General features: G+C 41.6%; 3 protein-coding genes and 1 non-coding gene across 4 annotated transcripts; all 4 read left to right on the top strand.

Annotated features, from left to right (window-relative positions):
- The first annotated feature begins 2,679 nt into the window (after positions 1-2,679).
- LOC141619914 (small nucleolar RNA R71) lies at positions 2,680-2,786 on the top strand. Its single transcript, XR_012531838.1, has one exon. It is a non-coding gene; the product is annotated as a small nucleolar RNA R71 (small nucleolar RNA).
- A 6,950-nt stretch (positions 2,787-9,736) lies between these two features.
- Positions 9,737-12,136, top strand: LOC141595846 (uncharacterized). The gene is made up of 4 exons (XM_074415831.1): positions 9,737-10,456; positions 11,166-11,321; positions 11,445-11,530; positions 11,620-12,136. Exons 1-4 carry the CDS (start codon positions 9,868-9,870, stop codon positions 11,788-11,790), a joined length of 1,002 nt encoding a protein of 333 aa, XP_074271932.1. The 5' UTR covers positions 9,737-9,867; the 3' UTR covers positions 11,791-12,136.
- A 1,416-nt stretch (positions 12,137-13,552) lies between these two features.
- Positions 13,553-15,882, top strand: LOC141595759 (uncharacterized). The gene is made up of 4 exons (XM_074415750.1): positions 13,553-14,218; positions 14,988-15,143; positions 15,322-15,404; positions 15,514-15,882. Exons 1-4 carry the CDS (start codon positions 13,660-13,662, stop codon positions 15,715-15,717), a joined length of 1,002 nt encoding a protein of 333 aa, XP_074271851.1. The 5' UTR covers positions 13,553-13,659; the 3' UTR covers positions 15,718-15,882.
- Positions 15,883-17,122: 1,240 nt separating this feature from the next.
- Positions 17,123-18,410, top strand: LOC141595701 (uncharacterized). The gene is made up of 3 exons (XM_074415685.1): positions 17,123-17,650; positions 17,807-17,892; positions 17,998-18,410. The coding sequence occupies exons 1-3, from the start codon at positions 17,488-17,490 to the stop codon at positions 18,199-18,201; spliced, it is 453 nt and encodes a 150-aa protein (XP_074271786.1). The 5' UTR covers positions 17,123-17,487; the 3' UTR covers positions 18,202-18,410.
- The last annotated feature ends 9,244 nt before the right edge of the window (positions 18,411-27,654 follow it).

The following is a 27,654-nucleotide window of genomic DNA, read 5'->3' as shown; positions in this document are numbered from 1 at the left end:
AGTTTCAATACTTCATTTTTCACCACCTCGGCCATCTTTGGGTTAATCCTCTTAAGACCGTCAACCTTGGGTTGACTCCCCTCTTCCAAAACTATTCTATGCATGCACAAACTCGGACTTAAGCCTTTGATGTCATCAATGCTATACCCAAGTGCTCCTCTATGAGTTTTCAAGATTTCCAAAAGCTTCTTTTCTTGGGACTCACTTAGGTTAGCATTAACGATCACCGGATAGGCCTCTCCCTCATCAAGGAAAGCATATTTGAGTGAGGGAGGCAAGGGTTTGAGTTGTACCTTTGGAGGGAGAAAGCCCTCCACTTTCTTTAATAGCTCCTCATCAACTTCGTGATCCTCTTTCATTGCCTCATCATGCAAAGAGATTTGAAAAACCTCTTCCATCTCCGCCTCTTCACGGGCTACTTCGTGCACTACTTCATCAATTACCTCTATTGTGCTCAATCTTTCTATACTTGGACCTTTCATCAAATTTGGCAAGTTAAATTCGATTTTGTTGCCCTCAATTTGGAAGGTTAGCCGCCCATTCTTCACATCAATGAGTACTCCTCCGGTAGCCAAAAATGGCCTACCTAGGATGATGGGAGTGTGGCTATCCTCCGGAATATCAAGGACAACAAAATCGGTGGGAATCAAAAACCTTCCAACCTTGACGGGCACGTCCTCAAGCACCCCCATAGGGCGTTTGACGGACCTATCCGCCAATTGGAGGGTCATGGTAGTGGGAGCCAAGTTTTGAATGCCAATCCTTTTTGCAACTTTCAAAGGAATAACACTAACACTTGCTCCCAAGTCACAAAGAGCTCTAGAGATAGGAACACCGCCAACTACACAAGGAATGGAAAAGCTTCCCGGGTCACCAAGTTTAGTGGGCAATTTGTTAAGGATATGAGCACTACATGCTTCTTCCATAGCCACTATTTCTTGGTCACCCAAGACTCTTTTCCTTGTCAAAATGTCTTTTAAAAATTTTGAGTAGGTTGGCATGTTCATTATCACCTCCGTAAAGGGTAGGGTAACCTCAAGTTTCTCAAGCATATCACAAAATTTGGCATACTTGAGGTTTTCCCTACTCTTTATCGCTCTTGAAGGGTAAGGAATTTTAGAAACAAGTTGGGAATTGGAAGATACCTTTGGAGGAGCCGAACTTTTTGTTACCTTTTTAGAATGTTGCAAAGGTATTTCTTCAATAGCTTCCTCCTCATAAGGGAGGTCTTCCACATATCCATCACCATCCTTGTCCATTTGAATTCCTCTTCTAGTCAAATCTTCACAAGCTTTCTTTCCTTTCTCGTCTTCATTAGCTTTACCCGAAGCCTCAATGGGTGAGCTTCCCTCTTCATCATCCATTTCTACCTCATTCCCCTTGGGATCTTCATCAACTTCCAACTCAAGGTCTTTGTAAGGGTCCTCAAGCTCTAAACCACTCCTTAGCACTACGGCATGAGCATGGTGGCTATTTGAGGCATCTTTGGAGCTTTGTCCTTGAGCCAACAAACCACCGGGCGGCCTTTGAGGGTTAGCCATAGCATGAGAAGCCATCCTAGATTCCATTTCCCTCATGTCCTTAAGAAATGTAGCTCTCAAGTTTGCTTGTTCTTGTTGAGTAGCTTTTGCAAAATTAGCTATCTCTTGGCTATGTTGAAGTTGCATGTTCTTAATCATCTTCAAAAGCTCCACTTGAGAGAGCTCACCTTGGGGTTCTTGATGAGGTTGGTTGGCTATGGGTAAAGGGAACCCATAGTCATATCTAGCATTGGGACCTTGGTTGTTGTTTTGCCCCACTTGAAAGTTACCTCTCGGACCATAGTTGTTGAAGTTTGATCCTTGACCTTGTTCTTGAGACCCTTGAACATACCCTTGCCCAAATCCTTGATTTGCTTGATTTACTTGATTCCCTTGGTAAAACCCTTGGTTGCTTTGGTTTCCACCAAACTCTTGGTACCCTTGTTGTTGGTTGCCATGATTTTGGGGTTGATTGTTGCTTGACCATTGGTTTTGATTTCCAAAATTATTTCGTGGGTTTGGGAGAATTCCCCTTGGTTGAGCAAAACCGGGTGGATTGGTTTGGGTTTGTGGTTGGAGATGTTGGGGGTTTTGAACATTGGTGCTCTTGTAACTAAAGTTGGGGTGGTTCCTTAACCCGGGGTGGTAGAAATTGGTATTTGGATTGTAGGTGTTCGGGTTGTTGTAAGGAGGCCTTGGTGGTCTAGGATTGTTGTTGTAGCTTTGAAAAGCGTTCACCTCTTGAGCATTTTCTTCATAGGCACCATTGTAATTGTTGCCACACAAGTCATATGTATGACCACTTCCTCCACAAAGTTCACAACTCGTGACTTGAGCAACTTCTTCCATGGGCGGCCCATATGAGGTCGCGGCTTGGTTCACTTGATTCTTTGAAAACTTCTCAAATTGCTTTGTGAGCAAGTCGAGCTTGGCATTTGTCTCGGAGTTGGAGGCATTTTCCTTAGGAAATTTCCCGTTCCTTCGTAGCATGTTCCCTCTAGAACCATAGTTTGCCTCCGAATCTACCATTTTCTTGATCAATGCCGTGCCCTCTTCGTCACTCAAGTGGTCAAAACCTCCCCCCGCGGAGGCATTTACCATCTCCTTAGTTCTTGGTAGTAGAGTTTGGAAGAATGTTTGAGTAATGTACCATTCCGGTATTCCATGGTGGGGGCAACTTGCTATCAAATCTTGATAACGGTCCCAAGCCTCACCTAAGGACTCCCCATCCTCTTGTTGGAACGTATGGATCTCGTTGCGGAGCATCGCGGTCTTTGAGGAAGGGTAGTACTTGGCCATAAATGCTTGGGCTAAGTCATCCCAAGTAGTGAAAGTATCCGGTGGGTGAATGTTCAACCACCGGTCCGCTTTGCCCGTCAATGAAAACGGAAACAACATCATTCTCAAGGTGTCTTCGGACACCCCATTCTTCTTCATCATTGAAACTTTCCTCTTAAACTTCCGGAGATGAGCATGGGCATCCTCCTCAAGATGACCTCCAAACAAGTCCTTCTCAACTAACCCGACTTGGGCGGGATGCATTTCAAAGTTGTTTGGGGCCAAGGTGCCAAAATTGATGGGATTACATGAATCATTATGGTTAGGCCGGTTGTGATCTCTAAGAGCCATTTGTGGTGGGTGGTTTGGTTCTTGATGTGGTGGTGTTTGAGGTGGACTATTGTAATTAAGGAAGTTATGAAAGGGGTTCTCTACTAAAGTCTCAATTGTGGTATTTGGTTGAATCGTAGTTGTTGTATCAAAATTTTGTGGGATGTATGAGTTTGGTTGATCAATGTTTGCTTGGGTGGAATTATTCCTTACTCTTTCAAGAGTCCTAGTCCTCAAGGTTCTAAAAAGCCTTTCGGGGTCGGAGTTGAATAGAAGAGCTTGGTGATTCCTTCTAGGCATACACTTGACAAATTGTAAGTCTCCTAGTGTTTTTACACACTAGGGAAAGGCAAAAATCACACACACTCTACAAGCAACAATCAACTACTAAAGCAAACTAACAATTGAGACAAGATTAAAGCAAAGACTCTAAATAAAACTAAGCATAACCTAACGCCATCCCCGGCAACGGCGCCATTTGATAGTAGTAGGAAATTTGTCGCCTACTTCCTACACCAAAACTATTTGTAAAACCCGAAAAAGCGTAGTATTTAGTCGGGGTCGAACTCAAGGACGGCGGGGGTTGCTACAAAGTTCGATTAGGAGTCAAGTTTAATCAAAATTAAAAGAAAGGGTTTTGGTTATAATCACTAAAGCAAAGGACAAACAAGTTGATGATAATGAATACGGTTAATTAAAAGCTAGGGCCTTCGGGGTCATCAATATGGTTTAGGGGCAAACATGAAGATCAAAAAGGGTCAATGGTGAGAGATTAACCTAAGATGGAGAACCAATGTCTTGGCTATCTTAAAGGTGGCTACTAATTTTCATTAAGTATCACACCCCTCCTAGACATACATCAAGACCCCCAAAAAAACTTTCATTTCAAGGGAGAATTAAGCAATAATGGAAGAAAGGCAAAAGCTTTCACTTGAGCAAATCAACAAACACCTTGAGTGCAATGAATAGGAAAGTTAAACAAATTCACCAAAGACCAAAATATTCAAAGAATCATGCCCATAAATTCCATAAAGAATCACCCTAAACCCTAGAAGGAATCTACTCACTCATGTTAAGGGAAATTAAGCTAAATAGAGAAGAAAAGCAAATAACACAAGGAGGAGACATGATGAATGTTATAGCAATATCAAAAGACAAGGAAAATGTAAACAAATGATAAACAAGTAAAAGAAAGGAGAGGAATTATACCAACAAAAGGAAAGATGAAAGCTTGATTGATTAGTAAGAAGGAAAACCCTTCAAAATCCCCAATACAAACTTCAAAGAACAAGAGTAAACTATTGAATCTAACTAACAATTACTAGATTCACTAAATATTAAGGAAAGATTAAGGAAAGATTAGTGCTTGATTAAGAAAGGATTACAATTAATAAGGAAAGTTCTCAGATCTAGGGTTATATATCGAAAATGAATTAAGGAGGGGGTATTTATAGCTTACAATTGTTTAGGTCGAAAATTACAAAAGAGTTCAAAACGCGGAGAAGGGAGTCTGAGCCGGTGGACCGGCCGCCGGTCAGTTGACCGACACAAAACCCTCTGGAACTTTTGAGTTCCAATTTAATCATCAGGTATGGCAAGCCGGTGGGCCGGCCGCCGGTCATTTGACCGGCTCCAGGGGGGTGTCTTCAGCCGGCTAACCGGCTGCCGCCTAGCCGGCTGGGGTTCCTTCTTCAGGTCTTCAGAAGTCAATGTAAGCTAGTAGGACTCTCAGCCGGTGGACCGGCTGCCGGCCGACCGGCCGGGAGTCCTTCTTCTCTTCGATTCACTCCTCTTCTCTTCACTTCACTTTTCTCTTCTAAGCTTCTCTTGAAAGTTCAACACCTAGCTCCCTTAGCCCTCTTCCTTATGCAAAATCTGCAGTGAGGCATATAAATTTCATAGTACGGGCTAAAGCTACAAAACGGGGCTAAAAAGGGTCAAAACCCGCATGTGGTCGGGAAATATGCAAAGAAAAGAAAGGTGAAATAGGCACAAAATGGGGACTCATCAATGGTCGAACGGTCAACAAGGTTGAACGCATTCTGGAAATCAACCAGCAGCATAGAAAGCCCCAGTCGAGCCCCCCGAGCCTCAATGAGCCGGTTCAAGCTAAGGCATGCAAGATAGCCTATCCTCCACCGGACACACCCACCCCGAACTGAAGCCCATCAAAATAAGAAGATAAAGACGGACCAACCATAGAAGCACCAACCTTAGAGACAAGCCGTCTCCAGACCGTACCAACAGCAATGGGACGAACTCCACCACCCGGTTTAACGAGTGGCGTGAGAGGGGCGCTGACAATGTACTCACCCAGAGGAAGAGGACATCGACCCTCAAGAAAAAGATTAACCACCCTAGTAATAGAAGTGATCAAATCATCGGAGATAGCCACAGCAGCGCCACTCAAACAGTCCATAAGGTGCTGGGCACGAAAATCATCCACTACAAGAAAAATTCCTATTTGCAACGGACCAATCCGTTGCGAAATAACCCTAATCCGTTGCTTATATAGAGTTTGCAACGGATTAGAAATAAAATTATATGCAAAACGAATTTATTAGGGTACATCAAACAAACCACTTCACCTTATTGTTTGGGAACCATTTGCTCAATGCATCGTAAATTGTAGATCGCACATATGATCTGGAAGGCAGAATCAAAGAATGTAATTAGATCAGTTGATGATTTAAAATTGAATTAATCTATAAAACATTTTCGATTGTTCAAAAGAAGTGGAAAACTAAGAAAAACGTAAAGTAATCGAAATTTAAAATTACTTGGTAGGAGCATTGAAAGTATACCATCACAAAATACCTACAACAGCAAACACATAACAAATATGGAGTACTGCATAGTCAAAATCTCAGAATTATAAATTAATACCGATATGTTATACGCCTACACCGATTCTACTATCAAATCTGCAAACGTATGCGAAAAAATAATTGATAAGACCTAAAATATAAAGAATAAAACATACCTCTAATCATTATTAACATGGTAAATCTCTTCTTAATTGCTTTCGTCAATCAATAAATATTATTAGAAGGAGAGTTTGCAGGGGGTTTCAAGGTTGAGAAAGGCGTCGTATGAAGAGAAAGGGAAGTAATTATGTGAGATAGAGTAGAAAACAAATTTGATTAATTTAATTAATTAGGGTTTAGTAAAGTGACGGGTGGGCGGGAATATTTTCACTGAGGAGCCGACACGTGTACAGGTAAATATTTAGTGGTTCTTGTATTATACTTTTAATTAATATAGATATAGATAGATATATAGATTGTAGGAGTTTAACCAATATGCAACGGATAGGCATTACAAAATCCGTTGCATAAATTAACGAGCTTTAAATTTATTAGGCGGGTAAATAGATATGATGCATATCCGTTGCAAATTTTCATTAAGCCGTTACATAATTTAATATCCGTTGCAAATTTTCTTTTAGCCGTTGCATAATTTAATATCCGTTGCAAATATAATAATATCTGTTGCAAGTAATACTTAGCAACGGCTTATACAGTTCGTTGCAATTAGTCCGTTGCAAATCAGCCTTTTTCTTGTAGTGATCCCTCCCACATGAAGTACCACGAGGGAAGCTCCGTATCATATCCAAGACAACCGCCGAAGAGGCAACCAGAGGATGATGATCCCCAGACAGAGGAGGCAATGAAGGAGACGGGGCGACAAGATGCTTCTCACGCAGGGCCACGAGAGTGGCATTGGAGTAAGGGGCGACCCAGAGGAAGAAAGCACCCGTACAGCAGCAGTATAATGGCCATCAGAAATCTTCCGCCGGCATTGGCGGAGGTTAAGCTCACTCAAATCCAGATCCTCATCCACAGAAAATGAAGAAGGACCTTCATCAAAAGACTCCTGTAACAACCGCAAACCCCCCCCCCCGGTGCCCCCTAAGCAAGGATAGCCCTGGCAATACTCTCCTCCCCGATCGACGCCGAATAGCGATCCGACACTCATGATTACTCCGAGGAGCGAAAGTCCTGAGCAAACAAAGTGGTAGAACAAGCAAACGAATCCAGCGGGAAAGATCACTAGGGGCATCATACACCGCATCCAAGGCCCCTTTCAAAGCCCGAGCAAACCCAAGACGACATTTAGGAGGAATAGATTTCACGGTGCGCAGGCCCAAAGACAACAAACGATCCAGCGAAGATATAGACCACTGAACGAGCTCGACACTATCATCATAAGGAACCGAAGCAGAAGGAGCCAAAGGTCTCGGAATACCATGAATATGGAAGGTGTAAATGCCATCAATACACCCCGGATGCTCCACAACATCACCCCGACTATGCCGACATCTTGCTCTAACAGTACGGGTCATAAAACACACCCCGCACAACCAGAGCCCCATCCGTCTCAAAGAACTCTCGGCATTGGAATAAACAATCAAACTATCAGAAAGAGTCTGACGCGTAAGGTCCAACGCACCATCATGACAATGTCGGACCTGTAAGTGTTTCTGCCAAACTGCCTTAGTAAGACCCTTACCGAAACCATCCCGACACCCATGAAGACTCGAAAAAGGACAATGGTACCGTACAAGCTCGGGCATTAAAGGACAGTTTAACCCAACACCCTTCCTCGCGCAAGGCGGTATTGAACGGCCTAGGGCGACCAACACACCAACCACCACCAAAATGGTTGACAAAAGCCCTAGAAGAACCGCAGAACCCGGACCCCAAACCAACACCACTACACCTACACACAGGAAAGGATGCAGCGGCTGTCCACAGTACCGGGGCACCACCGGACCACCGTCGGAAAACAGAAAACAGCGAGAAAACAAAAACGGAACACAAAAAGGCAAAGAAAACAGAAAAACTCACCGGCAGGGGGCAGCGCCGTCAACCACCACAGCAATGGCGGCAACTTGAGGTCAAAGAGCCAATGGGTGGTGGCGCAGGACGACAGTGGTCGCAGAATAAACGACAATGCCACCTGAAAATAAAACGCTGCACAAAAATTCCCCCGCAACCCCGAAATGCACCGTGAAACAACCACCACTCCTTCCCCTGACCGGCGACGTGAGGTCCAAATGGTCGACGTGGGGTGGATGGCGGCAGTCAGCGGTGGAAGAGAGCACAGTACTAAGCCCTAGAGGAGAAAACACGATCACCAGCAACTACACAAAGCCGCAATAAAACCCCCACCTGAACCCTAACCTGAACCCTAAAGACGACGATAAGAAGGGCCGGCGTAAGGCGGCAGTCCTGGTGGTGAAGAAAGGTGCGGCAGTGAAGAAGTTGACGGCAGATTGACGTGCGCTGTTTATATAAATTATTATTATTATTATGGTAGGTTTAGGACTCCTTGTTTATATAAATAGATACATCCATTGAGATCAATAATAATTACATCTTTCTTTTAATCACAAAACAAGAAAATCAAATAGTCACCGTGTCTGATTCTGAGAAAAGCTCGGCTTCTGCTAATGTTTCTTGATGCGATTGTTCAAGAATTGGCTGACGTCGAAGATGATTAGTCCCTTTGTGATTTCCAAGATATACAGCACCCTAATCATCTTCGACATCAGCCAATTCTTGAGCAAACACATCAAAACTGAACCTCTTACCGTTCAAGGGCCTGGTGCATCGAAACGTAGCTACATTCAAGCGTAGATTTCATTGTTTCATGACATAGAATATGTGGAATATAGGTGATAGTTTTTAGCTGCCTGTAGTATAAGCAAGAATCGGAATGCTGATGTAGTTAATAATTAGTATCAGCAGTCTGACATCTTATGGTTTTTCGTTGACTTGAGCTATACAAATACTGTAATTTGCGAGTTTCCAGAGATGTCGCTCTTCTTTAGGGCAGTAGGGCTACTGTACCATCTGACGATTTCAGGATCATGATTCATCATCTATTCCAGCAGCAACCGCCTCAACAAGGCTCTTATTCTTGCTTAATAGGAAAAATCTATAACTGGAAATAACAAAGGTAGGAAAATGATGTCTTACTCTAATCTCTAACAATCTACTCTCATATCGTGTGCCACTTTCAGTTGACATGAAGGACAACACCGTAACTCTCAGGGTAGGAAGCGTTGCTGAGTCACTGAGGAAGGTAAGTTTGTTGGATGCTGAATTCGTGGTGCTCTTTCATGCAGAACGACCAATATATATTATCTTGAGATTCAGCCTCAGGGACGTGGGGCACCTGGAGTTCACAAGGGATTTTACCGTGATATAGTCTCTTCGACTCCCTCTTAAAAGATCACCGGAAGCTAGCTTGCTCGATCATAATTATTCATAAACACTGATGCACCATATTGTTTTTGTTTGATGCCGCTACTATGTTCGTACATTTCTAATTTCTGTTGCTTTGCTTGTAAGGTTTACAAGATTTTCCCTATACTTTACTACGGCTGTTGAACTACAAGTTTTTCAGAATTCTGTTATAAAACCGGCAAAGCGCGCAAAGACATACTTAAATTTTTTCAGAATTCTGTAATACACCCCTGCCATGATGAGGACCAACATGCAATCAAATTCTCACTTAGGTAATTAGACTACCACAAAATTATATTAATAAACTAAACTCAGTTTTAAGTAACTTGTAAGAATAAACAGCTTTTCCCGCCAATCTTGCATATTATATATACTACACAGTTTCATTTCTCTCACAATCACACATTTTAATTATCTCTACTTTCATCTATTTTCTTTCCATTGTGTCAAATTCCGAAAACTCCCAAGAAAACCAAATAGTCACCATGTCTGATTCTAAGAACAGCTTCGCTTCTGACAATGTTTCTGACTCCTCGGAATACATGTCTACTACTTCAGAAGAGTTGCCTGAGTCATATTCCCCAAAGAAAATTGGCAACTTATTAGTATATGTAAGAATTCCACTTACAAAAGAAGAAAAAGCTGCAGTTGCAACTCTAAGAGGAAAGTTAGAAGACAATGTTACAGCTTCCCAAGAAAACATGCTTGACAACATTTTCCAACCTTCACAGTTAAATCGATCACCCTGGAATTTTGATTGCAATTTCAGACCTGCTAGATATCTGAAATTTGGAATCGAAGCTCTGAATAATCTTGAAGTCAGTTGCCAATTGTCAGGGAGGATCGATGTTAATGATAACGGTTTCAATATCACGGTTCAGAATTTGAGCAACTATGTTCTTGGACATTTACATTTGAAACCAGATAGGTTTAAATGCACCAAGCCCTTGAAGGGGAAGAGCTTCAGTTTTCTTTTGCTGTCTCTGGAATTGGCTGCTGTCGAAGATGAGGGTACTGTATATCTTGGCAATCGCAGTAGTGGGACTGATCAACTCGATATCCTTGTTTTACTTGGTAAAATCTTTATCTTTCTTGGGTTTATTTTAGTTTATGTTTGCTTTTTTTTCTTCCTTGAAAATTAAAGAAGCATGAGAAAATTATTAAAGGGAGATATTTGTCGAATGTCGACTGAAGGGAAAGTCTGAAACAAGTCTTATTTGTCGAAGATATTCTTTAGGATTTGTAAATCATTTGGAATCTTGGATCATAATGAATATAATTATGTAATAAGGCATCATATGAATATAATTATGTAAGCGCTTTACCATGTGTTCTAGTTGATTCGGAAATTAAGGCATCATATTATTCATCAAAAAACCGCTTTACCATGAAATGTAAGTATGACTGTTTTCCCATCATTATCTGTTTCGGCTGATGAATGGTTTGTATCAACTAACTTTTCGGTTATTTTGCTGACAATCTTATACGAAAGATAGACCATGCGAACCTAACCCAACCTAGACTGACCTGAGTCAAACCCATAGACCATAGTAATGTAGCAGTCTCAAATCTATTTGGTCTGACGGAAAACAACTCGGCACAAAAACACCCTAATACGATAGATGTGAAACATATGCCTGAATAAAAATGACCTCAAAATTACCCTGACCGTGAGGTGATGCTCAGATAAATGTCCACCCGAGAATAACCAGTTATGCCCACTCATGTTTACAATGTTGTCTGATGTCTGATGTGCTGTTTTTCATTTTTTATTGTTTGTTAGAAGGAACTGAATATAGAAGATTTTTCGTAAAATTGGGAGACAACTCTGCTGCAATCCGAAAGTTTCCAGAGTTGTCGCTCTTCTTTACAGCTTCTGTACCATCTGATGATTTCGGGGACATGATTCGCCATCTACTCCAGCAAAAAGCGCCTCAAGGTTTTTTTTTCTCTTGCTCAATGTGAAAATTCTATAACTGGAAATAACAAACAAAAAGGCAGAAAATGATGGATGTCTTACTCTAATCTCTAGCTAACAATCTACTTTCATGCTGTGTGCCAGTTTCAGTTGACATCAAGAACAACACCGCAACTCTCAGGGCAGGAAACGATAACAACTCATGGACTGCCAACTATCCCATGCTTAAGGTAACATCTGAAATAACATTCATTGTTCCACCAAATAAACATTTGCTTCCATTATTTTCATACACGGAATCTACCATTCATTGTTACAGCCTGATGCAAGTCGCAGAATGGTAGCAGGGGAGAGTTACAGTACAAGTTTTGAATGGACAACATGCTTTAATATTGTTACAGCGTTGCTGACTCGTTGCTCAAGGCAAGTAAGTTGGATGCAAAGTTCGTGGTGCTCTTTTATCCAGAACGATCCAAGAGGATCATCTTGAGATTTAACATTGGGGACGTGGGGTACCTAGAGTTTATGAGGGAATGTTGGACTCGCCGCTCTTAAAAGATCACCAAAAGCAGCTAGCTTGCTCATATGCTGGCTGATGCACCATTGTGTTTTTGCTTGATACCACTATTATGTTACATTTCTAATGCTCGTATGTGTCGCTTGGTTTGTATGGTTCGTATGATTTTCAGTATACATTACTAAGATTGTTAAAATGGTTAAGTTGGCAGAATTCTTTGATATATCAGTTTGTGATTGTTATCTTCGTACGAAATACTGTAATTGTTCAGGTACAAAATTAAGTACCTTAACTTTAGACAGAGATGGAATTCTTGACCTCTAAACATGTCCTGGTGGTGCTCGAATGTGTGAACTCTAGGCTTAGATATGACTCGAGTTGCATAGCTAGATCATAGACGACAGTCGACTTGTATAATGTATAGCTTTCACTTGTTATTCATTCTAATCCACTAAATATGTTATTTATATAAATAATTATCAATTGTAACTCCGATCTCAGAGTCTCGGAAAACCGAGCTGGTGACATCTTCCGATTAGGTCCAGGACCGGACCGGACCAGACCAAACTCTCTGGACCGAAGACCAAAGAAGGGTTAAGAGGTGGACCAAGGACCGGACCATATTAATATTGGTCTGGTCCACTCTGAACCATAAAAATACGTGGACCGGACCGGACCAAATGGACCAAAGTGGACCAAATATTATTGTCATTGACATGTTTTAGCATATAAAACTAGAACTCGAGAAGTTCGTAACGATCAAAATAAACAACATTATTTTCTTACTAGATTTAACTACATAATTACACATCTTATAATACGTATAAACAAAGTAGAAAATAAAATCAATAATATTACAATTTTAAAAAAAAAATTCTTACATAATTTCGGTCCACGGTCCGGTCCGCAGTCTATTCGGTTTGGTTCAGGACCGGACCGAAGACCAAAGTAGAGTAAATAGGTGGACCGTGGACCGGACAAAACAAAATTCGGTCTGGTCTGGACCGGACCAAATGGTCCAGTCCAATCTGGTCTTTGGTCCGGACCACTGAGTGAACAGCCCTAGTTACACGCCTAATTTGTTTTTCCATCAAAAACTCGCCTCAAAAACGTAATTTAACAAATATTTTAATCAACATTCTAATTTAAAATATCAAAATAGTTTTTTTTATTATTTATAATATAAAAAAAAATCGTGTTTCGAATTAGATTAATTTTGGGCGTGGTAATCATTAATCTTTAATCCGTTCCAACAGTAACGATTCTATTCTAAACCATCTAAATCTACTAATTAATTACAAATTTTTAAAAAATTAAACTAGTTTAGATTACTTCCATCGTCGATTCCTTGAACTTGGTAGCGGAATTGAAGAGGTGGTGACGGAAATGTCGTACTTGAAAAAAAAAAAGATGTTAAAATATGGGGTGTTTAAATTGAGGGAAAGATTAGAAAAGTTATTACAAATTGTCAACGATATTTAATAATTTGTCAACGACCTTTAGCAGGTTGGTAATAATAAACTTGATTTATTTATCTTGGACCCAATGAGCTAGGACAAGTTTCGACGCCAAACATGCCATGTCCGGTTCGGATTAATTGGGCCGCGGTTTCGACGCCTAAATAACAGAAGGTGAAAGGAATTATGTGTACATTGGACTATTGGAGTGGTGTAACAAATATAACTGCACTAACATCTTCACAAGCAACTACTTTTCCCGCCAAAAGTTACAAACCAGTATGTACTACCTCCTCACAATAAAACACCATTTCTAACACACACTACACAATCACAACAACAAACACCTCGAATTCTCTCTGCTTTTCCGTCTCATCTTTTCACCATGTCGACCTCCAATAACGAAAACCCACCAATCTCCTTGCCAGATTTCGAGACTTCGCAAGCAAATTCACCAATTCCCACGTCTGTTTCTTCAATGGATGTTGATGATCCACCTATAAAACGAGCAAGAACCATGTACGACATTGTTTCCGAATCTTTACAGAAACTTCATATTACTCAAACCTCACAAGAAAACCCAACTGACATTGCCGGACCTTCACAGCTTACACCACAAGCCTTCTCGTTTGCTTGTAGTTTCAAATATGCCTGGCAACTGAAATTTGCAATCCAAGGTCTTAGTGATCCTGCAGTCAATCAGAAAGCATTAATGAGGATCGATGTCGATGTGAGTGGGTTTAATGTCACGGTTCAGAACTCGGGTAATGAAATTATTGGCCATCTATGCTTGAAACCATCTGATTTTGAATGCACTAGGCCAGTAATGGGAAAATTTGCCAGCTTACCTGAATTGTCCAAGAAATTGGCTAATGTTTACGACAGCAGTCTATTATATATGTTCCATGCCACGGGGTGTAACCATCTCATCTTCTGTACATCCGGTAATATCTTCCTTCTTCCTCTTCTTTTTTGGTTCGGTTTATGTTTGCTGTCATTTTGTGTGTTAATTTGAACTTCTGCTTTCTGTTTCTTTCTCACTTGTGATTATGTTGATTCTGAATCCAAGATATTATCAGATGAAATAAATCCAAGATAATCTTGACGGTTGAATTGTTGATGGTCTAATTCTGTTGTAACATAATCTCGATTTTTTATATGAATGCCTTAGAAACCAATTAATATGGCCTGATTCTGTTTTAAGTCGAGTTTCTTGGGATTATTGTTTTACATTCATGGATATATTCCATTGATGAGGGATTTTTGTGACCGATAACCTATATGAGATCTCGCTGATACTATTATCTGACGGAGCAGAAAATTAAATATTTGTGGTCGATACAGTAATTTTTTACCGTCCCATTTTTGTATGTTTGATTTTCTGTGAGCATAAACAACGCCTACTATACAGTTTTCTGTTAAGTTAGTCGAAAACAATGCTAAATTCCAAAGTTTATGTGAGACTGGATAATCTTGACTGTTGATGACGAGCTACGTTGTTTTTCTATGATTAATCTCTAACTCATATATCAGTAATGGAATGCCTTAACTAATTTGATAGCCTTTTGTTTCATTATCTTGCTGACAGTCTTAGCTAATGTCGAATCTCTAAAACTCGACAGTTAAAAGTAGCAATGGCTTAGATTAGATATTTGTGGTCTATACATTAATTTTTGACTGTCCCATTCTTGATGTTTGCTTCTCCGCGAGCAGGAATTAAACCTACTTTACAGTTTTCTGTTATGGTACTCGAAAACAATGCTGAAATTCAAAAGTTTCCTGAGATGTCTCGGACCTGTGAGGCTGCTGTACCAAATTATGACTTCCACAAGATGCTTCAACATTTACTTCAGAAGGCCCCATATGAAGGTTTTTATTTCTTGCTTTTTATGAAAATTCCATATTTCGTATTTGGGAATGACAAAAGGCGGAAGAAGATGATGTCGTAATGCTAAATTCTAACAATATAATGTGATGTTCTGCACTAGCTTGAATCACTGCCTTTGGACTAATTCCTGGTTTTTTTCCCACTTGTGTATTGTATTAGTTTTGGTCGAGATAATGGAGAATAATGCCACGCTAATAGCAGGACGTCAGGACGCATGGAAAAGGGAGTATCCCATGTCCACGGTAACTACCCAAACACCATATATATTGGTTTTCGACAAAGGAATATATAGTCCATTTTGTAGTATAAAATCAAAAGGAAATTGAATTTCCTTGACTTCATTTAATGCAGGCCCCTGGAAGGCAGGGCACGAAACCAGGGAGAAGATACCTTTCAAGGTTTGAATGGACTGATGATGCGTGGTTCAACCAGGAAGCTCATAATAGCACTGCGTTCGCTGTGAGCCTGTATCCAGAGCAGCCCTCATACATTGTGTTGAGGTTCTTCATGGGAGACTTTGGGTATCTCGAGTATATGAAGGAACCCATCCCATAATAATCACCGATGTTTGCTTGCTCAGTTACTGTAATTCAATAATACTAGTCATACTACTACTGTTGCAGCATTAAAGTCTAGATACATTGCTTGCTCACTTACTGTAACATTCACATACATGTTACATTGTTACAGTTCTTGACTCGATCTAGTATTTTCAGAGCTTAGTTGATACGTTGTTAATATGGTCACTGAATGGCAAGTGATCTGCCTCATATATTAGATACACTGCTGTCTTCCGTCTTATTGGAATCCCTTCTATGTTTTTGCTATTTCAAATCTATTGATAGTTCACTGTTCAGTCGGAAAATGGCCGTATATTCACCATACAGCATGGTGGTTGATTTATGTACTGAAGTGCTGTATTGATATTGAAAACAAATCGAACTGATCAGATTTTATTTTAACCGAACTAAATCAAGTAACCCATATGCCAGATTTTAATCCACCAATTAGGAATTGCAAGGGAAGGGGACCGGATTTACATAACCGTACCAGTAGTAATAACAGATAATCCAAAAATGAGAATTACATATAAGTAGTATGACGTCGTTAAGACGAAGCGCAACTCGCATAATAAGTTAACAAACAGAAAGAGAAGGTCTAAGAAATTATGTGTACATTGGACTGGTATAACAAATATAACCGCCCACTCACATTCTCCAACTAACTTCTTAACAGAAAACTAACTTTCCCGCCCAAAAGTTAACAGCATTATATTTACAGCATAACTACTACTACCTCGTCACAAATCAACACCATTTCTTACACAATCAGAACAACGAACATCTCGAATTCTCTCTGATTTACCGTCTCTTCTTTCCACCATGTCGAACTCCGACCCAGAAAACTCACCAACCCCGATGTCTGATTCCGATAACTCTCAAGAAAACAAACCAATTCCCAAGTCTGTTACTTTAGTTAATGTCAATGAACCACCTTTAAAACGAGGAAGAACCATGTCTGACATTGTTTCCGAATCTTTAAAGCAACTTCGTATTACTGGAACCTCACAAGAAAATCCGATTGACATTGCCGGACCTTCACAGATTACACCACAACCATTCTCTTTTATTTGCAAGTTGAAACATGCTGGAACTCTGAAATTGTCAATGGAAGCTCTTAGCGATCCTGAAATCAATCAGCAACAGTCACTGAGGATTGATGTCGATGAGAATGGGTTTAATATCACGGTTCAGAACTCGAATAACAATGCTGTTTGCCATCTATTCTTGAAACCGTCTGATTTTGAATGCAGCAGGCCAATAAAGGGAAAGATTGTCAGCTTGCCTGAATTGTCTAAAAAATTGACTAATGTTGAAGAAGGCAGTCCACTATATATTTTCCCTGTCATGGGGTGTAACGATCTCATCTTCAGTACACTTGGTAACATCTTCTTTCTCTCTTTTTTTGTCTCGGTTTATGTTTGCTGTCATTTCGTAGGTTAATTCTAACTTTCGCTTTCACTTTCTTTTGTTAGTTCAGATTATTGTTCAGTTTGAATCCAACATAACTCTTTCATGTGTGACTCGATAATCTTGACTATTGATGATTAACTATTCGGGTTTTTTTTTTTTTTTTTTGTTTTTATGAATGTCTTAGAAACCAATAAAAATGGTCTATACAGTAAATTCTTTACCACAATAATCTCGACTAATGTGACAGCGAATTATTGTGACCTAATTCTGTTCTAATCAATAGCCTTTGTTTCGTTTTCTTGCTGACAGTCTTATGCTGATGTCATATCTCTAAAACTCGACTGTTAAAACAATGTCTTCTTTATCAGACACAGCAGTAGATTCTGTTTTGCCGCTCAAAAACAATGCTGAAATTCCAAAGTTCCCTGATATATCTCGCTCCTGTGAGGTTGCGGTACCATATGAGGACCTGATCACGATGCTTGGATCTTTACTTCAACAGGCCCCATATCAAGGTTCTTATTTCTGGCTTCCTCTGACAAAAGGCGGAAGATGATGTCGTAATTCTAAATTCTAACAATCTAATATGATTTTCTGCTGCACTGCCTTGAATCACCGCCATTGGATTAACTCTACGGGTTTTTTTTTTTCCCTATTGTGTACTGTATCAGTTTTGGTCGAGATAACGGAGAATACTGCCACGCTACAGGCAGGACAGGACGACGAAACATGGACAGCCGAGTATGATATGCATACGGTAAGAACTCAGACGCCATATATTTTTTTCGACAAAGGAATATATTGTCCATTTTGTAGTATGAAGCTAAAGCTAAAAGGAAATTCTTTTATTCAATTTATGCAGGTTGCTGGAAGGCAGGGGACGGAACCAGGGAAGATCTACCGTGCAATGTTTGAATGGGCTCATGATGAGTGGTTGGACAACACAGTTCATTTGGACAAATCGTTCGTGGTGAGCCTGCATACAGAGGGACCCACATACATCGTGTTGAGGTTCATCCTCGGAGACTTTGGGTATCTGGAGTATATTAGGGAACCCAGCCCATAATAATCACCCGGATGTTAGCTTGCTCGATTACTGTTCTGTGATACTACTATATTAGTTCTACATTATCAAATTTATCAGTTGACTTGTAAGGTTCACATACATTGTTGATCGTTTGTGGAGACACACGCTGCAATCGTAACACATGCGTACAGTCTAGTTCATTGTTGCATGTTTCTTACCAATTTATAATTTGAACTAGATTTGTAAAATCGAAATCTTGCAGTTACTGATTTAAAGTTGCCGTTAAGCAAGTTCTTTAGTCCCTGATCCTCAGATAATAATAATTCATTTCCACATCTATTACAGCGCTCAGTCAGAAAATGGTCAGGTTTTAACAGCAACAACAATCTGATTTTATTCTATCTGAACTAAAACCGAGTGACTCGTATGTCTGGTTTTAACAGCAACAACGACAGCAGCAACAGGAACAACAACAACAATGTCATTACTAATCGAATGACCTTAATTAGAATGTAACTCAAGTTGTTAATCGAATGTCCGAAAAACTAGAAGAACGATAAGTCAACATATATGAAACGGTTGATGTGAACGAATCTGGTTGTATCGAATATGTCTTAATCTAGGGGTTAAAATGGATTATCAGATTAAACAAGAATCAAAGTTTTCTATCATCTATCTCCATGGAACACAAAATACAACTTGCTCCGTCTAGACCTCTAAACCATTGCGATTGACGTTGATGTAAGAATCAAAATTTACGATCATCTGCGTCCATGCCATACCCCGCCACTAATCAAACGTAAAAATATCTAGTACATGACATATATATATATATTATTAAAATCATATCATATTAAGATCATGTCATGACTATGTAAACAAAAATAACTGTCCATCCATAGTCTCCAACTAACTTCTTAACAAACAACTACTTTTCCCGCCAAAAAGTTAACAGCATTATATATATATATATATATATATATATATATATATAATATATATATATATAACATAACTATTAATTCAAGCTTTTCTGATAAAACTGCACAATCAGAACAATTAATTCTCTCTGCTTTTCACGCTTCTTTTCACCATGTCCATCTCGGATCACGAAAATCTACCAACCGCCATGTCAGATTCCGATAATTCACAAGAAATCAAACCAAGTCCCATGTCCGTTTCTTCAAGTGATGTCGATGAACCACCTTCAAAACGGGGAAGAACCGACATTAATCAAGAATGGTTACAGCAAGTTGCTGTTACTGGACCCACACAAGAAAACCCGACTAACATTGCCGGACCTTCACAGCTTACACCACCACCCTTCTCTTTTGTTTGCAGTTTGAAACAAGCCAAGCATCTGAAATTTGCAATCGAAGCTCTTTGCGATCCTTTACACAATATGCTAGGGTCAGGGAGGATCGATGTCGATGTGAATGGGTTTCATGTCACGGTTGAGAACAAGAATACAAATGTTATTTCCCATTTATTACTGAAACCATCTCATTTTGAATTGAACAAGCCAATACAAGGCAAGACTGTCAATTTGCGTGCATTATACATGCGTAACGAATTGACTCAACTTCAAGATGACTGTCCATTAGATATTTTCAGTGTTGACGGGAGTAACAATCTCAGCTTTAGTACCGGTAACATATTCCTTCTTTTCTTTTTTCGGTTTATGATTGTTGTCATTTTCGTTGTTTGTAACTTAGAGAACCATCAATTTTTTTGAGTGACACTCGATAATCTTTGACTGTTGGTGATCAACTACTTAGTATTTTTTTGGTTGAATGTGTTAGAAATCAATTAATGTGGCGTAATTCTGTTTTAGTTCAAATTTAATTTGCATTCATTAACTTTATTGGAATCCCTTTGTTGGTCTTATATTCCGTATTAGCGAATGTTGAATCTATAAAACACGTCAGTTAAAACTAATGATATCTACATATAACTAGCAGTGGCTTCTTTATCAGATGGGCAATAGATTCGCAACCTGTCGCCTATACGTTACTTTCTGAACGCCTTAGAAACCATTTCATGTGGCCTGATTCTGTTTTATTTCAGCTTTAGTTGTAAATTTGACCCCAACGGTTTTTCTGACCTTTGTTTTGTTGTCTCGCTGAGAGTCTTGTACTCCATAGTAGCTAAACTTGTATCTCGAGAACTTGGCAGCTTAAGCTGATGACATTACCTAATAGTCTAGAACTAGCAGTGGCTTCGACGGGAGTCTGTACATTAATTTTTAGTCATGTTGATGCTTGAACGTTTATCGTCAAATTACTCGAAAACAATGATGCTTGAACAACGTCTACCACAGAGTTTTCTGTCAAATTAACAGAGTTCCTATCTAATTACAGAGTTGACTCATGTTTGATTGTCTGCGAGCAGGAACAATGTCAACCACAGAAGATCCTGTCAACTTACTCGAAAACAATGATGAAATTCCAAAGTTTCCTGATTTGTCGTTTATCTCCTGTGCGGTTGTACCATCTAAGGATCTGAGGTCGATCCTTGAACATTTACTTCGGCAGGTCCCTCATGAAGGTGCTTATTTCTTGATACCAAGATGATGTCATAATTCTAAATTTCTTGCTTGAATCATTTTGCCTTTGAAATAATTCCTGGTTTTTCTCCCTTTTGTGTATTAGTTTTTGTGGAGATAACGGAGAACACTGCAAGGCTGAGGGTGCGACGTGAGAACTCATGGACAGCTAAGGTAACAACTGAAATGCCATACATGTGTCTAGAAAAAGCAAGTGATATGGACACTACGTACGAGGTGAATAAGGGAGAGCAACAGTGCAAGCTTGGTGGAAGGAGGGAGGTGGAACCAGAGAAGAGCTACTGTGCAAGTTTTCAGTGGGGGAATGCTGAGTCGTTGAATAAGGCAACTGATATGGACAGTACGCTCGAGGTGAGCCTGCATACGACAGAGCGGCCCAAATACATCGTGTTGAGATTCTTCCTGGGAAGGGACGGGTACCTGGAGTATGTAAGGGAACCCACCCCATAATAATCACCAGATGTTAGCTTGGTCAGATACCGTTACTTGGTCATACTAGTCATACTATTATCAGAGTTTAGTTGATTGCTTGTAGAGATTCATGCTGTAATTGCGACACATGCAGACCGCCTAGTTCATTAATGTTGTGTGTTTCTTATCATAACGAAATCCCGTCATACAGTCATACTGGTTTAGTTTCAGACGACATTATCCTTTAAAAGCATTTGTTCGAACACTATAAGCAACGGAGCTTAGAATACATAATCAGCGAATTCTAAGTATCCAACCCTCTACCAGACATTTTATCAAACAGGTCATGCGCATTCTCGAATACTCCAAATCCATTGTAAAACGCGACCAATGCATCAACATTCAACAACTTGTTCATTTGAATCAAACCCAAGCTTAATCATTCTGAATCCAATTATAGTTCAATCAGTGGGGGACGAGTATTATCGCTACTAGGAGACGACAAAGAAGAGAAGTCGCTAACGTTGGCTCGGCTCGAAAAGTTCGTGAGCGGCTTGAACTTGTGTAATTAGATAAGATATTACTCAAATTTTATAAAAATATTCTGTCATGGTTATATATTTGTATCACACATTCACACATAAATATGTCTCATTCATTTATTTTCGAATATTTGTATATAAAATTTTCGAGCATTGTTATTGAAATTATCGAGAGAGAAAAAGAAAATTCTACAATTATATATATAGGCTCGAGTTGAGCTCGAGTTTGGCTCGAGTTCGCGTTAAGGCTCGTAAGCTTGATAACGAGCACAATTTTTTCAAGTTCGGGTTAGCTCGAGATCGGCTCGTGCTCGAGTTTTACTTTACGAGCACAAGCCGAGCAAGGCCAAGCTCGGGCTCGGCTCGGCTCGTTAACACCCCTAGAGTTTGACTAATAGTGAGATTAAATTCCTTATGTTTAAATTCTAGTAATTAGGTCTCATAAGTTATGCAAAAGTTGAATTTTAGCCCCTTACCCAAAATCTCATGATAAATTCATTTTCTCATGCTACAAAAAACTCAATTAGGTTATGTTTTATTTAAAGAAAAGTGCAATATTCTTTTCTTTTTTAAATGTAAACAAAGACATTTTAAAATTATGTAAAAATGAAAACTTTAGTTTTATTTTACGTTTTTTTGAGAAAATTATTATTATTATTATTATTATTATTTTTTATAAAAGATGCGCGCAGCTTTCATTAATGCATCTTTCATTAAAATAATAAAAAGAAAAGGAAAATTATTATTATTATTATTATTATTATTATTATTATTATTATTATTATTATTATTATTATTATTATTATTATTATTATTAAGATGTATTCTATTACCTTAAAAAAAACTAAGCACATATACCTTTTGTATTTCTCATCTTTTTAAAAATAAATAAATTAAAAAATATTATTGTTCCGGGTGTGATTACGGAGCAGTTTTGTTACCACGTAAGCTTGTAGAATGATGACTTTGCTTGACTCTTTCTTTCGGCCTCTCCTGAAACAATGAACAAACTGAGGGCTCGGCTTGGTACCGAGCGAACTCACTCCGACGCTCAAGTCAGTAAACTTAAAGGGATTAAGTTGCGTGATACTTGGCACAAAGTATATTGTAGAGAGATAAGGGAGTTTATACCAGATTAATATGTTTAACTGATTATTTTCGGATCCTTTCCTCAATGAGGGTTGAGGAGTATTTATAGACTTTCACCTTTTGTCACGTAGTGGCCAAGTGGCTAGCAGGTGGAAAGACTGATCTACCCTCGGCCGAGGGACCTATGGCAGGCCGGCGGGCCCTGTTGACTCCATGCCGAGGGGTCTTGGATGTGAGTACGCGGATGTGTGTCCCGGCTGGCTAGTTGTCCTAGCCGAGACCCAGTGACAGCCGCTGTGTGCGGCTTGTTAGGGTGTCCAAGGTGTTGACTTCTTGTGGATATCTTTGACCTTGCTCAATATGTTGACTCGGTCAGCGGGTGCAGAATATGCCCCATCAATTTGCCCCCAGCGTAGTCTATGCCGTGGTATGGACCTTCGATGAGTGTTGAGCGTATTCTGCGCAAGTGAACATTTCTGCCCCGGCTTCTTCTTCCTCGGCTTGGTTCTGCTCAGGCCGTATCATATCATATCCCCCCTCCACATGGATGTGTAATGGACATCAGATGTAGAAAAGAAAATGGCCCTGGCTGAGACCGGGGTTGTGAGTGCCGTGTGCTTTTGATTGCCCCCAGCCGGTGCTGCCAAGCTTGGTTGAATCAGCGGGCCGTTTGGCGAGTAGATACCAAGGAGCGTGTTAAAGAAGTTTTGTAACTATTTGTCGATTGATATTCCATGGCTGCATGCTTGACACGTGGCTCGACGTTGATTGGTTGACGCTTCATGGGTTTTGCCCTGATTGGTCCGATTGAGTGGGCTTTGCTCTATAAATAGGGCAGTTACCCCCTCATTTTGGCCTTCCCAATTTCATTTTCTCAAAAATTTCCTCTTGCTTAGTTTTTCTTTCGCAGAGTTCCTTTCTCTTTCTAATTTCTCGAAGCGTTACTCGGTGTAACATTTCCTTCCAAGGTAATTAAACAAATTCTTCAATCTTTTTTCTTGTTAAATATTCGTTGTCATGTCTTCCGCTGATGCCGGACCTAGTAATCCTGCGCCGGGGGGCTCCCCGTCGCGTTTTGATGAAGAGGAGGCACTTGCCGCCATCCCGATAAGGTCCGGGGGTCCTAGGTCTCCTTCTCCTGAGGTTGATGATCAGTATTTGGATAGTTTCTCGGATGATGATGATGATGATGACGGTGATGATGAGGAAAGGACTCATTCCGATGAGAGGCCGCATCTCTTGGATCACGGCGACGCCTGTAAGATCAGTCCTGATCGTGCTTGGACCAACAAGTTCACCAGTTGTTCTGGTTCTGATTTTTTCGAACATCATTTCTCCTTCGGCAGGGAGTATAGGATTGTTATCCCCAAGGAGGGTCAAGCGGTCTGTTGCCCTCCCAAGGGTCAGATCGGCGTATACATCGGACACCGGAGTATGGGCTCGGTTTCCTCGAATGGATACGTTGCGGCCATCATTAAAGCCATGAATGTCGCCGTGGCTCAGCTGCATCCGTTGGCCATTCAGACTATAGTTGGCTTTGTGTGGCTCTGTCTCTTTAAAAAGGAGGCCCCAACGGGTTAACTTATTCCGCCGGCTTCATCACCTTCGGCCGTCAACCCCTGGTGGCGTGGGGTGGTACAGCGTGCAGACAGAGCCGGGTTACGTCTCCGTCTCTAAGCTTACTTTCTGCAAGGACTGGAAGGCGCGGTGGGTGTACGTCGAGGTTCCGGAGGATTATCCACTGCCCCGGTCCTTTGAGCACCGTGTCAATTTGCGGTATGAGAGTCGGGAGGAGCGTGAGAAATATGTCTCCCGGAATAAGCTTAAGATGGATGCCATCAAGGTCCATCTTAATGAGGACGAAAAACGGGCAATGAAGCTGTTTGAGGCTGAGAAAAATGGGATGCCGAAGGGATGGATGCCCCCGACGCAGATCATTCTTCAGGATGAACTGCTCTGCCACGTCGGCCTCATACCGGCCCTCGAACAGGGTGAGTGGGGTCGGTGTGAGGCCCATCTCTACTTCTAATGTTTCTGTTTTTGAATTTTGATTTATTTCTTTTACTTAACTCTTGCTTCGTTTCCTTTGCAGACCGTTTTGGCCCGGATCTGTCTGAGGATACCCTCAAGAGGTTGGGACTCGGCAAGGACGGAAAAGTTGTTGATATGCATCCTAAAGCCGAGACACGTGATCGCAGACCGGCGCCAAACGACCTCATGGATCAGCAGTTGAAGGCCCTAGATGCGACGGCGGCCCAGGCGAGGGTTGCCAGTAAAGTGCCGCGCCGAACGCGAAAAGCAACGTCTTCGGCGGCGACGGCGTCAACTTCAGTTCAGCCTCCAATCCCTACAGTCCAAAAGGAGATGGTGGAGGTCGTCGATATTACCGATGAGGAGGTCACCGTGGCGGAGGGTCCTCCTCCATCAAAGAAGAGAAAAGAACCGATGCCTGCTACCACCGTCACCGAGGCAGGGGAAAAGAAGGACTCCGCCGGCCCTTCATTTACGAAGGTCCAGACTGGTACGGATCTAACCCATGGCTCGGATTTAGGTGGTTCTTTAGGCATTCCCGATGATAGGCTCTCTGACATGTTAATGAACGTTGACATGGATGCTTTGTCTGAGTTTTTTGTAGATCAACCGCTGCCGGCTACCGGTCCCTCTGAACGGCGACCAGAGAAACAGTCTGTGCAGACGGGTGATAAGAATGCCGCCGTCATCTCCTCCTCCCCGAAGCCTTCCCCGCCTTGATTAGGATGATCTTTGGCGAAGTGGGCTGACATGGCCGGTGCTCATATTATGGAGCAAGAAAAGGTCATGGCCGAAGCTGCCCCACAGTTTGAGCGACTCAGGCTTGAGCTCGATGCTGCGAAGAAGGAAGCTGAGAGGGCCAAGGTTGAGGCTGAAAAGGCGGTCCTTACCGGGCGAAAACTTAGGGAGGACGCTGAAAAGGTGGTCCTTGCTGAGAGAGCTAAGGCTGAGGCCGCGGAGGCTGATGCCGCTAAGCGGCTGGAGGAGCGTGACCAGCTTCAGGCTGTCGTCGACTTCACTGCCAAGAAGAGGGAGGAATGGAAGTCCCTGTATATGGCCCGGTGCAAATCACACAGGAGCACAAGGGCAATCCTCAACCAGAGGGAGGAGGACATTGAGACGCTCCAAAGCGTCATCCTACCTAACATGTGCGCCCAACAAGGGACTGGCCGAAGAAGCCGCCAGGGAAGTGATCGGGGAGCTCTTTCCTGATGGCTCCTTTCCGTGGCAAAAATTTGACGAGCTGTTTGATGATAAGCTCGATGCTAAGGCGAAGGCCGCGGAGGCGAAGGCTGCGGAAGAGGCAGAGGTGAAGAAGGAGAAAGAGGAGGCCGCGGAGAAGGCGGCCCACGCTGAAAAGGCGAAGGCGGCCAGGGAGGAAGCTGAGAGGTTAAAAGGGTGAAGGCTGAAGCGCAAGTCACCTTCGGGTCGCCCACCAAAGATGATGTTCTTGATGTCGCCGGTGGCGAGCAAAGAACAGAGCATAGGGAGACGGGCGGTCGTCACCGAGTTCACCGGCATCTCGGATAGCTTCACTGTTCGGGGGCCAATTATTAAGCCTTTCCTCCCCGCCATCTTTTGGCACTTCATGTCTTATGTCCGTACCCTTTTCTTTGTTCCTTCTTTTTTGTAAACTTTGGTAGGTAGTGTTTAGGCTATCCCTATGGGGACGGCCGTCGACTTCTTTCTTGTATTACCTGTAAACATTTTTAATAAGAGTTTGTTTGCTTTGCCTCTGGCTTGGCCGAGGTCTTTTTCTCATTTTTGTCTAAGTTGTCTTCTTACGTTATTAATTGAGCGCTTCTTTTGTTTCTACTTTCGGCTTAGCCGAGGCAGTTAGAATGCGTAACTCAACTGTACTTAACGTTTTTTTTTTTTTTTTTTTTTTCTTTTTTAAACATGTTGGCGTGTCGGTCGCTTCCTCCACCGCCCGAGGCGGTCAGATTTGCTATCCCAACCACCGTTGTGAACATGTTAGCGTATCGGTCGTTGTGACCCCGTCACTCTCGGTCTGGCCGAGGCAATCGGGTTAACGGCCGAGGTGTTCGTATCTGTAGACGTGTTGATCGCTTCCTCTTTCACTCTCGGTCTGGCCGAGGCGTCCGATTTGCGTTTCTCAACCGTACTTATACGTTCCTAAGCATGTTGATAACTGCTGTGGGGCAAGTCGCGTTTCCCTCTTACTCCGGCTTTGGCCGAGGCAACCGAGTTTACGTTTTTTTCTTGCCATTGTAAATATCTTGGTATGACCATGGGAGGGACACTTCATTTTGATAGAAAACTTGGAACATTCTTCCTTAGATATAATCAAGCGTTGGGGTGCCCACAACGGTCTTGGACACCTCCGCCGCTATACGAAGTATTTTCTAAGATTGTCGGTGTTCCAGTGGCTCATTAGAGGCACTCCCTCCATGTCTGTCAGCCGGTATGTACCCGGCCTCATTTCTTCAACTACTTTGTAGGGTCCTTCCCAGTTGGCCGTCATCTTGCCATGGATGTTTCCTTTGTTGGTGGCGGCTGACTTTCTTAGGACTAGATCTCCTACTCTTAAGTCTCTTTTGTGGACCCTACGGTTGTATGCTCTTCTCATTCGATTTTGATATACAACCAAGTTAAGTCGTGCCGTGTCTCGGCTTTCTTCGACCAGGTCTAGGGAGACTCTAAGGCCTTCCTCATTTTCGACTGGGTCAAAGGTTTGCCTTCTGAATGTCGGCACCGATGCTTCAATTGGCAGGACGGCTTCAGACCCATAGACTAGGTGGAATGGACTGTACCCCGTTGCTTCTTTCTCCGTGGTTCTGAGGGACCACAGGACGCCGGGTAGTTCATCGGCCCACCTTCCCTTTAGATCTT

The sequence above is a fragment of the Silene latifolia genome, chromosome 1 (assembly GCF_048544455.1).
Source record: "Silene latifolia isolate original U9 population chromosome 1, ASM4854445v1, whole genome shotgun sequence".
In the NCBI taxonomy this organism is placed as follows: domain Eukaryota; kingdom Viridiplantae; phylum Streptophyta; class Magnoliopsida; order Caryophyllales; family Caryophyllaceae; genus Silene; species Silene latifolia.
Note: the sequence above shows the minus strand (reverse complement) of the source record. Positions and strands in the feature narration are given on the sequence as shown.